The 15,702-nt window shown below is 39.1% G+C and overlaps 1 protein-coding gene across 7 annotated transcripts in view; it reads right to left on the bottom strand.

The window, feature by feature from the left end:
* The window catches only part of CNTN6 (contactin 6), a 319,927-nt gene that overhangs the window by 14,513 nt on the left and 289,712 nt on the right, over positions 1–15,702 (bottom strand). For 6 of the 7 annotated variants that reach the window (XR_010155484.1, XM_063806584.1, XM_516244.9 and 3 more), the window contains 3 exons: positions 13,276–13,510; positions 13,043–13,158; positions 10,670–10,856 (listed from right to left, as the gene is read on the bottom strand). Coding sequence is in view for 6 of the 7 variants with exons in the window: in XM_063806584.1 (XP_063662654.1) it covers positions 10,670–10,856; positions 13,043–13,158; positions 13,276–13,510 (538 nt within the window). In the remaining variant the exon portion in view is untranslated. Of the gene's footprint in view, positions 1–10,669; positions 10,857–11,291; positions 11,319–13,042; positions 13,159–13,275; positions 13,511–15,702 lie in introns of those variants that run through there. The other variant, XM_054680362.2, reaches the window with a different exon arrangement.

The following is a 15,702-nucleotide window of genomic DNA, read 5'->3' as shown; positions in this document are numbered from 1 at the left end:
AATACATTAAAGGGGAAATTTTGGGGGAAGCTATAGAGCAGAAAAAAGACCATTTGACCATATATAGGCCTGGCAGGGGTACTACAAGCTGAGAGATTTCATGAAGCTAGGTAAGTGAATGTTAAACTTTAGAAGATCAGTGAGTTTGGGATGTCAGGGCTAGAAGAGGAATGTTATAAAAAGGAGCTTTGAGACACATTGTGAAAGATCTTGCTTGCCTTTTTCTTAGTCTACATTCTCTGGAATAGAGGAGACAATGACATTTGATGAAGAGAAGTATGACGGCATTTTAGGAGGAAAAATTTCAAAGCAGTTTGAGGTTTAGATGGAAGATTTGAGAGTCAGGGAGAGAAATTACTGGGATGGTTAGGGAGGAAGGTGATAAAGGAGCACAGTGGTAGTGGGATGAAGAGATTTCATGCTCATCAGTCTAACAGAGGCCATGACAAAACCTTTCTAAGCATTTGTGTCCTCCTATCTAGAAATTAAAATACCAAACTCCTTGACTTATTGTAATAATTCAGTGAGATTTAGTATGATAAAGTTAATACAGGGCTGGGGACATAGAAGTGCTCAATATTTTGAAACTGTGGCAAGCAAAATAAGGATCCCCCAAAACATGATCACATCCTAATCTCCAGTACCTGTGGACACATTACTTTATATGGAAAAGGAGTTTGCAAATGTGATTAAGAGTCTGGAGATGAGGAAATAATCTTGGATGATTCAGGTGGCTCCAATGTCATCAGGAGGGTCCTTACGAGGGAAAGAGGGAAGCAAGAAAGTGAGAGAGGAGTTGTGATGACAGAAGCAGAGGGTTAGAGGCAGAGATGTGAAGGTACCCTACTGTTGCTGGCATTGAACATGGAGGAACGTACTGTTGCTGGCATTGAACATGGAGGAAGGTACTGTTGCTGGCATTGAACATGGAGGAAGGGGTCACGAGCCTAAGGAGGGTCACAAGCCAGGGATGTGGGTGGTCTCCAAAAGCCAGAAAACAGGAAACAAATTATCCTTTGGAGCTTCCAAAGCTAGTGCAGCCCTTGAGCACATCTGGATTTCTACCCAGTCAAACCCCTGTCTAACTAACTCCTGACCTCCAAAAATGTGTGATTGATAAGCAACTTATATTGTTTTAAAACACTGAGTTTAAGGCCATTAATAGAATGATAGAAAAGTTACTCTTCTGCTTTCACAATGTCTGTGATGTAGAATGTCAAAGTAATAAAATGAGAGGTTGGATAGGTATTTAAATGCAAAGGGATGGAGACTTGTATATTCTTGTTATTCTCAGGTGCTTGTTGGCTATTTTTATAGGGTCAATGAAGGATACAGGCTGGTAAGAGTCAAATTTAAGAGCTATTGAAACTAGATATCTAGGAATTACAGAGGTTTTTCTTGTTTGATTTAGTTAAGAAAGCTGAATACTTAAAGAAACGCTAATCTTCAGTTTAGAATTTCTGATTATTATTTCACTTTTTCCTTAGCAGAGGTATTCTAACGTTGTGTCTTGGGTGAAATTACTCATTAATTAAACTGTTTTCGAAAATTTTTATCTCCTACTCTTTGACAAATTGATCATACGTTAACCATCAGACAAACCAATAATCTTTAGCATTTGATGTGAATTTCTGTCCAACCCATTTGTAGGATCAATTGGGCCAACTGAACAAATTGAGTGTCAAAAACAAGGATTTGTTTCTGCTTAAAAACATAGAATAATTTAGCACAAACTAACACGTTTAATTTAGGTTTCATGGACAATGAAACTAGCAAATTCAGATGACAGAAAAAATTATTATTGAGATGTTCTGATATATATATATATATATATATATATATATATATATATATATATAGAATATATACAGAGCGACTTCAAAGACACCTGGGTCAGGTGCCCCGTTGCAGGTGCCCATGGCCCGCCCTGTATGCTGTAGGAGGGGCGTGCGCCAGAAGCCCCTTCCTCGGCACTGTCAACCCGTCACCCAGCTCGGCCTGGGGCTGCTCCTGGCGCTGGGCCTGCCGCTGCTGTCGTCCCTGGGAACGACCCTGGGCGCAAATATCAACCCCTTCTGCAAATGAGAGTACCATTGTTTGGCCTACACCCACCAGCTCCAGCTCCAGTGGAGCCCTGTTTCGGGGGCCGTCACTGCTATCATCTTGGTCCTCTGATTCCTGGCTGTCTTGTTCGTGGCGGTGGGGCTGGCACTATTGGTGCGGAAGCTTCGGGAGATGAGGCAGACGGAGGGCACCTACTGGCCCAGCAGCAAGGAGCAGTTCTCCTATGTAGCTGAGGCCTGGGCCTCTCAGTACTCCAATGAGACTGTGTGGGGCTGCCTGCACATCTAGGCCCCCTCTCCTCCATCTGTCCCCCTTCATTGCTGTGTGACCTTGGGGAAAGGCAGTGCCCTATCTGGGCAATCAGATCCACCCAGTGCTTAAGAATAGCAGGGAAGAAGTTGCTTCACAAAGACTGCCCTTGAGGTCAAGGGAGTGTGGGGCTACTCACTTTTATATATTTATATAAAATTAGTAGTGAGATGTGAATATATATATGTATATATCATACAGAAAATCTCAATAAGAATTTTAAAACATGTATAGGTATTATATATGTCATATGGATATATCTCTCTCTTCCTGAGGTAAATGATTAGTTCAGTGTTCAAGTTTCAATCCACCTTAAACTGGTTGATGGGATTATGTATAATAAAAGTTGACCTGAGTCTTGGCTCAATAACTGCACTAAAATGTCTGTCAGTCTACCATGATACAATCTGGTTTTTTTTTTAATGTTTCTTACACATTTCTAATCACTCTTGATTTTGCTTGAGATAGAAACTGAATTACACACAAGAGTTTTTTTTTTTTTATACTTTAAGTTTTAGGGTACATGTGCACATTGTGCAGGTTAGTTACATATGTATACATCTGCCATGCTGGTGCGCTGCACCCACTAACTCGTCATCTAGCATTAGGTATATCTCCCAATGCTATCCTTCCCCGCTCCCCCCACCTCACCACAGTCCCCAGAGTGTGATATTCCCCTTCCTGTGTCCATGTGATCTCATTGTTCAATTCCCACCTATGAGTGAGAATATGCGGTGTTTGGTTTTTTGTTCTTGCGATAGTTTACTGAGAATGATGATTTCCAATTTCATCCATGTCCCTACAAAGGACATGCACTCATCATTTTTTATGGCTGCATAGTATTCCATGGTGTATATGTGCCACATTTTCTTAATCCAGTCTATCATTGTTGGACATTTGGGTTGGTTCCAAGTCTTTGCTATTGTGAATAGTGCCGCAATAAACATACGTGTGCATGTGTCTTTATAGCAGCATGATTTATAGTCCTTTGGGTATATACCCACTAATGGGATGGCCGGGTCAAATGGTATTTCCAGTTCTAGATCCCTGAGGAATCGCCACACTGACTTCCACAATGGTTGAACTAGTTTACAGTCCCATCAACAGTGTAAAAGTGTTCCTATTTCTCCACATCCTCTCCAGCACCTGTTGTTTCCTGACTTTTTAATGATCGCCATTCTAACTGGTGTGAGATGGTATCTCATTGTGGTTTTGATTTGCATTTCTCTGATGGCCAGTGATGATGAGCATTTTTTCATGTGTTTTTTGGCTGCATAAATGTCTTCTTTTGAGAAGTGTCTGTTCATGTCCTTCGCCCACTTTTTGATGGGGTTGTTTGTTTTTTTCTTGTAAATGTGTTTGAGTTCATTGTAGATTCTGGATATTAGCCCTTTGTCAGATGAGTAGGTTGCGAAAATTTTCTCCCATTTTGTAGGCTGCCTGTTCACTCTGATGGTAGTTTCTTTTGCTGTGCAGAAGCTCTTTAGTTTAATTAGATCCCATTTGTCAATTTTGTCTTTTGTTGCCATTGCTTTTGGTGTTTTGGACATGAAGTCCTTGCCCATGCCTATGTCCTGAATGGTACTGCCTAGGTTTTCTTCTAGGGTTTTTATGGTTTTAGGTCTAACGTTTAAGTCTTTAATCCATCTTGAATTGATTTTTGTATAAGGTGTAAGGAAGAGATCCAGTTTCAGCTTTCTACATATGGCTAGCCAGTTTTCCCAGCACCATTTATTAAATAGGGAATCCTTTCCCCATTGCTTGTTTTTCTCAGGTTTGTCAAAGATCAGATAGTTGTAGATATGCGGCGTTATTTCTGAGGGCTCTGTTCTGTTCCATTGATCTATATCTCTGTTTTGGTACCAGTACCATGCTGTTTTGGTTACTGTAGCCTTGTAGTATAGTTTGAAGTAAGTCAGGTAGTGTGATGCCTCCAGCTTTGTTCTTTTGGCTTAGGATTGCCTTGGCAATGCGGGCTCTTTTTTGGTTCCATATGAACTTTAAAGTAGTTTTTTCCAATTCTGTGAAGAAAGTCATTGGTAGCTTGATGGGGATGGCATTGAATCTGTAAATTACCTTGGGCAGTATGGCCATTTTCACGATATTGATTCCTCCTACCCATGAGCATGGAATGTTCTTCCATTTGTTTGTATCCTCTTTTATTTCCTCGAGAAGTGGTTTGTAGTTCTCCTTGAAGAGGAGAACTTCACATCCCTTGTAAGTTGGATTCCTAGGTATTTTATTCTCTTTGAAGCAATTGTGAATGGGAGTTCACTCATGATTTGGCTCTCTGTTTGTCTGTTGTTGGTGTATAAGAATGCTTGTGATTTTTGTACATTGATTTTGTATCCTGAGACTTTGCTGAAGTTGCTTATCAGCTTGAGGAGATTTTGGGCTGAGACAATGGGGTTTTCTAGATATACAACCATGTCATCTGCAAACAGGGACAATTTGACTTCCTCTTTTCCTAATTGAATACCCTTTATTTCCTTCTCCTGCCTAATTGCCCTGGCCAGAACTTCCAACACTACGTTGAATAGGAGTGGTGAGAGAGGGCATCCCTGTCTTGTGCCAGTTTTCAAAGGGAATGCTTCCAGTTTTTGCCCATTCAGTATGATATTGGCTGTGGGTTTGTCATAGATAGCTCTTATTATTTTGAAATATGTCCCATCAATACCTAATTTATTGAGAGTTTTTAGCATGAAGGGTTGTTGAATTTTGTCAAAGGCTTTTTCTGCATCTATTGAGATAATCATGTGGTTTTTGTCTTTGGCTCTGTTTATATGCTGGATTACATTTATTGATTTGTGTATATTGAACCAGCCTTGCATCCCAGGGATGAAGCCCACTTGATCATGGTGGATAAGCTTTTTGATGTGCTGCTGGATTCGTTTTGCCAGTATTATATTGAGGATTTTTGCATCAATGTTCATCAAGGATATTGGTCTAAAATTCTCTTTTTTGGTTGTGTCTCTGCCTGGCTTTGGTATCAGAATGATGCTGGCCTCATAAAATGAGTTAGGGAGGATTCCCTCTTTTTCTATTGATTGGAATAGTTTCAGAAGGAATGGTACCAGTTCCTCCTTGTACCTCTGGTAGAATTCGGCTGGGAATCCATCTGGTCCTGGACTCTTTTTGGTTGGTAAACTATTGATTATTGCCCCAATTTCAGCTCCTGTTATTGGTCTATTCAGAGATTCAACTTCTTCCTGGTTTAGTCTTGGGAGAGTGTATGTGTCCAGGAATTTATCCATTTCTTCTAGATTTTCTAGTTTCTTTGCATAGAGGTGTTTGTAGTATTCTCTGATGGGTTTGTGTTTCTGTGGGATCAGTGGTGATATCCCCTTTATCATTTTTTATTGTGTCTATTATTTGATTCTTCTCTTTTTCTTTATTAGTCTTGCTAGCGGTCTATCAATTTTGTTGATTCTTTCAAAAAACCAGCTCCTGGATTCATTAATTTTTTGAAGGGTTTTTTGTGTCTCTATTTCCTTCAGTTGTGCTCTGATTTTAGTTATTTCTTGCTTTCTGCTAGCTTTTGAATGTGTTTGCTCTTGCTTTTCTAGTTCTTTTAATTGTGATATTAGGGTGTCAATTTTGGATCTTTCCTGCTTTCTGTTGTGGGCATTTAGTGCTATAAATTTCCCTCTACACACTGCTTTGAATGCATCCGAGAGACTTTGGTATGTTGTGTCTTTGTTCTTGTTGGTTTCAAAGAACATCTTTATTTCTGCCTTCATTTCGTTATGTACCCAGTAGTCATTCAGGAGCAGGTTGTTCAGTTTCCATGTAGTTGAGCGGTTTTGAGTGAGATTCTTAATCCTGAGTTCTAGTTTGATTGCACTGTGGTCTGAGAGATAGTTTGTTATAATCTCTGTTCTTTTACATTTGCTGAGGAGAGCTTTACTTCCAAGTATGTGGTCAATTTTGGAATAGGTGTGGTGTGGTGCTGAAAAAAATGTATATTGTTGATTTGGGGTGGAGGGTTCTGTAGATGTCTATTAGGTCCGCTTGGTGCAGAGCTGAGTTCAATTCCTGGGTATCCTTGTTGACTTTCTGTCTCGTTGATCTGTCTAATGTTGACAGTGCGGTGTTAAAGTCTCCCATTATTAATGTGTGGGAGTCTAAGTCTCTTTGTAGGTCACTCAGGAATTGCTTTATCAATCTGGGTGCTCCTGTATTGGGTGCATATATATTTAGGATAGTTAGCTCTTCTTGTTGAATTGATCCCTTTACCATTATGTAATGGCCTTCTTTGTCTCTTTTGATCTTTGTTGGTTTAAAGTCTGTTTTATCAGAGACTAGGATTGCAACCCCTGCCTTTTTTTGTTTTCCATTTGCTTGGTAGATCTTCCTCCATCCTTTGGAGCCTATGTGTCTCTCTGCAGGTGAGATGGGTTTCCTGAATACAGCACACTGATGGGTCTTGACTCTTTATCCAATTTGCCAGTCTATGTCTTTTAATTGGAGCATTTAGTCCATTTACATTTAAAGTTAATATTGTTATGTGTGAATTTGATCCTGTCATTATGATGTTAGCTGTTGATTTTTCTCGTTAGTTGATGCAGTTTCTTTCTAGTCTTGATGGTCTTTATATTTTGGCATGATTTTGCAGCGGCTGGTACCGGTTGTTCCTTTCCATGTTTAGCGCTTCCTTGAGGAGCTCTTTTAGGGCAGGCCTGGTGGTGACAAAATCTCTCAGCATTTGCTTGTCTGTAAAGTATTTTATTTCTCCTTCACTTACGAAGCTTAGTTTGGCTGGATATGAAATTCTGGGTTGAAAATTCTTTTCTTTAAGAATGTTGAATATCGGCCCCCACTCTCTTCTTGCTTGTAGGGTTTCTGCCAAGAGATCCGCTGTTAGTCTGATGGGCTTCCCTTTGAGGGTAACCCGACCTTTCTCTCTGGCTGCCCTTAACATTTTTTCCTTCATTTCAACTTTGGTGAATCTGACAATTATGTGTCTTGGAGTTGCTCTTCTCCAGGAGTATCTTTGTGGCGTTCTCTGTATTTCCTGAATCTGAACGTTGGCCTGCCTTGCTAGATTGGGGAAGTTCTCCTGGATAATATCCTGCAGAGTGTTTTCCAACTTGGTTCCATTCTCCCCATCACTTTCAGGTACACCAATCAGACGTATATTTGGTCTTTTCACATAGTCCCATATTTCTTGGAGGCTTTGCTCATTTCTTTTTATTCTTTTTTCTCTAAACTTCCCTTCTCGCTTCATTTCATTCATTTCATCTTCCATCGCTGATACCCTTTCTTCCAGTTGATCGCATTGGCTCCTGAGGCTTCTGCATTCTTCACGTAGTTCTCGAGCCTTGGTTTTCAGCTCCATCAGCTCCTTTAAGCACTTCTCTGTATTGGTTATTCTAGTTACACATTCTTCTAAATTTTTTTCAAAGTTTTCAACTTCTTTGCCTTTGGTTTGAATGTCCTCCCATAGCTCAGAGTAATTTGATCCTCTGAAGCCTTCTTCTCTCAGCTCGTCAAAGTCATTCTCCATCCAGGTTTGTTCCGTTGCTGGTGAGGAGCTGTGTTCCTTTGGAGGAGGAGAGGCGCTGCGTTCCTTTGGAGGAGGAGAGGCGCTCTGCGTTTTAGAGTTTCCAGTTTTTCTGTTCTGTTTTTTTCCCCATCTTTGTGGTTTTATCTACTTTTGGTCTTTGATGATGGTGATGTACAGATGGGTTTTTGGTGTGGATGTCCTTTCTGTTTGTTAGTTTTCCTTCTAACAGACAGGACCCTCAGCTGCAGGTCTGTTGGACTACCCTGCCGTGTGAGGTGTCAGTGTGCCCCTGCTGGGGGCTGCCTCCCAGTTAGGCTGCTCAGGGGTCAGGGGTTAGGGACCCACTTGAGGAGGCAGTCTGCCCATTCTCAGATCTCCAGCTGCGTGCTGGGAGAACCACTGCTCTCTTCAAAGCTGTCAGACAGGGACATTTAAGTCTGCAGATGTTACTGCTGTCTTTTTGTTTGTCTGTGCCCTGCCCCCAGAGGTGGAGCCTACAGAGGCAGGCAGGCCTCCTTGAGCTGTGGTGGGCTCCACCCAGTTCGAGCTTCCCGGCTGCTTTGTTTACCTCATCAAGCCTGGGCAATGGCGGGCGCCCCTCCCCCAGCCTCGCTGCCGCCTTGCAGTTTGATCTCAGACTGCTGTGCTAGCGATCAGCGAGACTCCGTGGGCGTAGGACCCTCCGAGCCGGGTGTGGGATATAATCTCGTGGTGCGCCGTTTTTTAAGCCGGTCTGAAAGGCGCAATATTCGGGTGGGAGTGACCCGATTTTCCAGGTGCGTCCATCACCCCTTTCTTTGACTCGGAAAGGGAACTCCCTGACCCCTTGCGCTTCCCAGGTGAGGCAATGCCTCGCCCTGCTTCGGCTCGCGCACCCACTGGCCTGCGCCCACTGTCTGGCACTCCCTAGTGAGATGAACCCGGTACCTCAGATGGAAATGCAGAAATCACCCGTCTTCTGCGTCGCTCACGCTGTGAGCTGTAGACTGGAGCTGTTCCTATTCGGCCATCTTGGCTCCTCCCCCTACACACAAGAGTTTCTGTGAGTTTGGCATCTCTCAGTCAACTAGAACTAAATGTCTAGGTAATCTGAAAACTGCTGATTGATTGGAGATTTTCATTCAGATTTGCAGATTAGCTGAAAGAAGCTAAACCACTCCAGGAAGACCAAAGAAGCAAATCATACATCCAAGTTATCTGGCAACAACTTCATTGATTTAGTCAACATTGAGTAAAACAGGAAAAGGAATAGAACTTCATTGTTAACTAATCCATTCTTGAAAATAACTCACAGCCCAGCCTGTCTAAAACTGGGTGGACTGGAGGAAATTTTGTTCAAAAATTTTTGCTCCACAGGCTTTTGCAGTTCCACAGCACTTTGTAATTTCTAAGATGCTTCCAGAATCAGTACCTTGTTTGTGCCTCATGGATAATTTGGGAAGGAGTGAGGACAGAGATAATTTCTATTTAATAGATAAGAACATGAAAGCAAAAAAATGGAATGCCTTGTCCTATTTCAAGTTGTGAGTCAATGATGTACCCAGAATTGGAACATGAATCTCTGACAGTTGATCTGGTTGTGTGGAAATAACTGGATAATCTATTTAATCAAGGGCCTATTCTCTGAGATGGTTCCTAACTTCTTTTGGACATGACAAATATATGCATAAGGGGGATAACTTTAATATAACTTTATTTTCAAACTCTTAACCATGTCTTCTTTCCAAATATGGTGGTGTAATTAGAATACGGCATGTATAGGTAAACTAGATTTTTGTAAGTGGCACTGAATTTGTCTTAGTCTTTCTCAAAATTCAGCAACTATATTTGTTATCTTTCATTCATCAGGATTCAGAGAGCAAAAAAATGTGTTTTAAAAAGTCTGATTTTATGAATAATTTGTGTTCATTAATAATATATAAGGAATATGTAAATATTATTCAACCACAAAAAATTCATCTTGCAGGAACAACTAAGTCGGATGATCAGACCTTTCCCAATTTATTGCTGTGCCTCGTATTATGGAATATTTGTGCATTACCAGACTCAGTCAGAAAATAAAGGCAGCAACAATCACCAAAAGATGAAAAACATTCATCTTCTTTTATGTAGTAGATTCTGATTCTGTGAAATCACCTGGCTGATTATCAAGGGATATAAGACAAAACAGAAGAGTTCATTCTTAGATTTCAGGGACTTCCAAGTAAGCTGTAGTAATAAGGTATCCTAAAAGGAAAGATCTAGGTGTCTGTCTGACAGTTGTAGGATCACATGTGAATATACTCGGACTCAAATGACAAACAAAACAAAACCAAAAACCATTTACTGAGCATATATTAAGGTGTGTACTGGACACTTACTTACTTATTATTAATAATCTCTTTCAATCTTGAACAAAACCTATGAAAACATAAATATGACTTTTTCCTCATTTTATAGGTAGGCAACTGAGACTCAAAGATAAATACCACCTAACATTCCAAGGATAGGAGGTCAGTTTTTGAATGCATTTAGAAGGAGGGCATCAGGGCTAGTCTTAAACATTATACTCTTCTGTCTTTCATTGATATACTTGGAATATTCCTCTTTTGGAATTCCAGAAATATGAAAACAATTACCTTGATTGTTACCAAAAGATTTCAACAAGTATCCATATTTAAGGGACAAACCAACTAACCAAAGTAACCAATTAGTAAAGAAATGAGGTGTGGGAATGAAATGAACATCAAGCAAAGGAATAGGTTTCTCTCCACAGATGAATCTTGTTTCCTGGAGTGTATGCATACTTACGAGACTTTTTGGTGGTAACATTGACTGGGGGGCTTGAGGGCCCTGTCCCAGCAGTGTTGTAAGCTCTTACAGAAGCAAAGTAGATGGTATTAGCTTTCAGCCCCGTGATGTTTTTGGTTGTGACATTTCCACTGACTCTAATTTTACCTATCATGGATTCTTTGGAGTCATCTGTCCAGTATAAGACCTGATAATTAAAAACCAAAACAAGCAATTTATTGTTCCCCAATAACTATCAATCATTTTTTACCAACAACTATCAACCACAACCACAAGGGATATGGGAAGAAGACAGAAGTATAGATGACAAAAACGTTTTCTAATTAAAATGGTTATACAACAACAAAATTGTTATTCTCTAATATTTATGAGGAAAAAAGTCATGAATGCAAATTCACAATGGAAATTAGAGAATGTGATTTTTTAGATTACCAAAATAAAGTATTTTATGAGCTATCTAAAGGTTACCAGCTTTAGCAAATGATGTATAACAAGTCAGACAAAAACACATTTGTATATAATCAGTCAAAGACTTTCATTATAATGTCTTGCTATTGGCATTTCTTTTCAGAGTTATTTGAATCACAGGTTAATTAATAATTCAATTTATACTGAACCCTACCTTTGCATTAGCATTGTTTTAGGTACACTGAAAAAAAAAAGAGAATAAATTAAGTACCTATTTATTTTCAAGCCCCTTATCATCTAGCTAAGAGGTTAGAATCCACAGTGTATGTGAAAATAAGTCACAGAATGCATTGCAAAGAAGTGGTATAGAAAAAATATGCTACAAGAATTTGACAAAATACATCAGGAATTGATGGGAGTAGAGCTCAGAGAGAAGAGGCGACTAGGGATGAAATTTGAGAAGTAAGTAGGGTTCAGATAAGAGGTAAGGCATTCTTGGCATGGAGTGGAAAAGACACCTGTCCTGAGAGTAGAACTTTCTGTTGGAATCAGAGGATTATGGTTTTATATATATATATATATGTGTGTGTGTGTGTGTGTGTGTGTGTGTGTGTATATATGTATATGTGTATATATATGTATATATATGTGTGTATATATAGTATATATATATGTATACATATGTGTGTGTATATATATATATATAGGCAAAATTAAGAATGTTTAGGATTATACATTTATTCTAAATCCAAAGTTAAATAAATTATGTTACCCATTTTGTGAATCACTGAATTTGCAAGTTGAAAAAGACTGAGTGATGAACAACTTTCCCTTAAAATGTTCTTCTCTCTTTACTTTGTGAGATGAAGGCCTACAAATGTAATTTGCCTTATTCTTCATAGACTAAAAATAGCAGATTCACGACAATCTAGGTATTTTTTTTCATTACTTAACTGCCTTTTCTGAGATGATTACATCTTTCCAAGTTATACTGCAATTCACAAAGCAGGTTTCTCAATGAAATTCTTCCATGGTGTAAGATGATTGAGGAGCAGACTTTACCTCTTACCAAGGAAAAAAAAAAAATGACTGCAATTTGAATAATTAATCATATAATCACCTGATCACTTTTGAAAAATGATGTTGTGGTAAGAACACTTAATATGAGATCTGTCCTCTTGAAAAATTTTAAGGGTACAATGCATAATTGTTGACTCTGTGTGCACAGTTGTACAGCAGATCTCTAGAGCTTACTCATCTTACTTACCGAATCTGTATGCCTTTAAAAATGGCTACTATGTGTTAATTTGTTTGCTTTGAATTTCCTAGAAAGATTTCCCTTACTTTGAGGGAGGAGGCAGGACTTTACTGTGGACCAGATTGAAGACTGACTGAAACAGGGAAGAGGCTAAAGCACCTCTCCATAAGACACAACCACCAGTTACATATCAGTTTACCACTGCCATGGCAACACCTGGAAGTTACCACCCCTTTCCATGGCAATGGCCTGGAGGTTACCACCCTTTTTCTAGAAATTTCTGAATAACTCACCCATTAATTTGCATATAATTAGAAGTGGGTATAAATATGAGTGTAGAACTGCTTCCAAGCTGCTGCTGTTAGCACACTGCCTATGGGGTAGCCCTGCTCTGCAGAAGCAATTTCAAAACTGTAACACTGCTGCCTCAATAAAGCTGTTTTTTTTTTTTTTTTTTTTTTTTTTTTTTTTTTTTTTACCACTGGCTCACTCTTGAATTCTGTCTTGAGCGAGGACAAGAAACATCCCAGGCTAAGCCTCTCAATGTGGGGGCTCACCTACCCTGTCTCAACTTCATTCTCTGCTTTAGCTTTAGACACACATTATCATATGCTAACAACAGGCTAGTAGGATAGGACTGTTGAATAGGAGCTATTGCGAAGTCCATTGGCACATTCATAAGCAAAAGTGAAATTAATGTGGATTACCTCATAGCCCAGCACTCTTCCAGTGTTTCTATTCCAGGCAATAGCATTCCATGAAACCTCCATTTCAGAAGCAGAAAAACTCTGGAGAGAAGTTCCCCTTGGGGCCAGTTGAGGTTCTACCATCCAGAGAAAGACATAACCATCTTTAGCAGAGTGGTTCATTGAAAAATGGAACAAGGGAACACAAACTATGCATAGAGTCTCAAAGAAAACCAGAGTTGAGGACAACTTACCATCTTCCCCAGAGTAGACAATGGTCACAGTACTCAGGGATCCTTCTCCTTCATTATTATACACGCCCACTTTGACTTCAAAGGGAGACAGTGGGATGATGCTTTCATTTCTGTAAACAAACCTTGATGATTCCACAGATGATACTTTCTCCTTGGACCAGGTTGTCGAGCCCACTGGCCGGAACATGATGATATATCCAAATCCCTCCCCATTCTGCAGTTCTTCTGGAATTGACTTGGGCAGAATGTGATCAATCACTGAGTATTTGCAAAAATATTTTATTAAGCTACTATAATGTTTATTGATTATTTCACATTTCTTCCATAGAGACAAATATGGATATTTATTCTGTTTAATGGTGTATTAAAAAAACACTTTTATTTGGAATGCCAATTAGAAAAATGATCCCAGTTAAAGATACTCAGATAAATAGTTTAAGTTTTCAGATAGAACTATAAAACAAGCTTTACATATTTATGTATTTTTCTTTGATCATTCATAAATTATAATAATAAAACAGTTTAAAAGATTTTATGATACTCAAATGTGGTTTGATATGAATTTTTAAACTCAGCACAAATTAACTTATTAACTATTTATTTCAAGACTAGATATGTTTTCCTTTCACAACATTTTAAACAAGTTTTTGTAAGACATGTGTGATGGAATTACTGTGAAATAACATATGCTGTAAGACATAGAATATTTCTTTAAAAAAGCATAAAAGACCTCCCGTCATTTTTTTAGGCCTACATCTTCATTGGTAGTGACATATGTGCATTTTTCCTCATATGAAAGAATAAACTGTTAACTCTCACAAAGATCAGATTCTATAAAATACATTTCAAATCTAAAATTACTAAAATAGCAAAATAGAAATAGATAATATTCCCCCTGTACTCTGCAGATGCTAAAAATTGTAAATAATCACATAAACTTAGCAAATTAAAAGGAATGAATCTGTACTTGAATTTAGAGCAACATATCTCCTGATTGCAAGAAACTTGTATTGAAAAATCAATGGAATTTATTTGGTTTTTCCCAAGGAAAATGCTTTGCTTTTTTTTTTTTTTTTTTTTAATAAATATTCTGACGACAGACTAATAAAGGCAACACCTGACAGGACACAGTGCTTCTAGTCCCTCGTGTCCACAACTCCATTTCAGAGGTTCTCTTTATTCATGGGAGTCCATTTATTCTATCAGTCACACTATCTTGCCACTTGGAACCCATGTGAGCACCAATTCAGGAGCGCCAGAACCACAGGCACCGTCTTGGTGAGTATCTATGAGGGCAGAATCTCTGCACTCTACAGTGACTAACAGACCTGGTCAATTCCTCTCACAGAGTTTGCATATGAAACATGGAGGGTGGCAAAACAATAATAGATATACACAGAGCAGGTAAAAAGTAGAGAACATGCAGTAGCAGGAACAGTGAGGCAATAGAAGCTAAGAGAAAACAGATGCTGTAAATTAGAGAGAGGGCATCCAAATTAGCTGGCAGCCAGGTAGAAAACTGGAAGTAAAGGAAATGGGAGGAACTGAGGCATAAGCATGAGAGACTATTCAAGCCGGGGCTGGATCAGCAGAGGGGTTGTTGATGGTTGGCTAGAGCTCCTGTGCCCGAGTGCCCAGAGCAGTGATGAACGATGTTCCGGTTCTTCATCTGACCTTCCTGCCTGGTGCTGAGACTTTTTTCCTGTCCTCATTACTTCCCATGTAGCTTTAAAATAAATCCCCACTACCCGAGATGACCTGAGCTGGTCTCTATTTCTTGCCATGTGGAACAGTCTAACAAAAACAGAAAATGAAAAGAGGAAGAAAAGTGCTGCTCCGGACATCTGGGGAAACAAAGTATTTCCTCATATGAACACTTCTCTTCTTTTTCACAGGGAGACTAGAATTAAACCAGTTAATTTTGAATGGCATGGAAGAGATTTATAAGAATCGAAGCTACTTGCTAGAGCATTTGATTCATTTCTGAAGTTTCTTTGATCTCGGATTTAATCAAGATGCTTAGTCAGTTCATCTACATAAATAGGGGAGTTTTGTTTTTGTTAGTCAAGTACAATTAGTGTTTCTCATGGTGCTCTCTCAAGAAAGACCTGAGTCCAACATATGCAGATTAGAGGGGGAAAAAGAGACTTATTTAGATACTTCCTGTTATTCTTACATGAACAGAGAGTCAAGTGATTAAAAAATATATATAGTTATTTAACAAGGCCAGAAAAAGAGTTTTCTTTAAGTGGAGACAGTGTTCAGTAAAATAAAGAAATTGTGAAATTCTCCTGGGAGTAAAATCTATGAAAATTGATAAACTAATAATGTAATTGTCAACCACAGTGTCTGTAAAAACCAAATCTTTAGTACAGACTAAGAATCAGCAAAACTATGTACTTCTAGCCACATCTGGCATGCAGCCTG

Source organism: Pan troglodytes, chromosome 2, assembly GCF_028858775.2.
Source record: "Pan troglodytes isolate AG18354 chromosome 2, NHGRI_mPanTro3-v2.0_pri, whole genome shotgun sequence".
Lineage (NCBI taxonomy): Eukaryota > Metazoa > Chordata > Mammalia > Primates > Hominidae > Pan > Pan troglodytes.
Note: the sequence above shows the minus strand (reverse complement) of the source record. Positions and strands in the feature narration are given on the sequence as shown.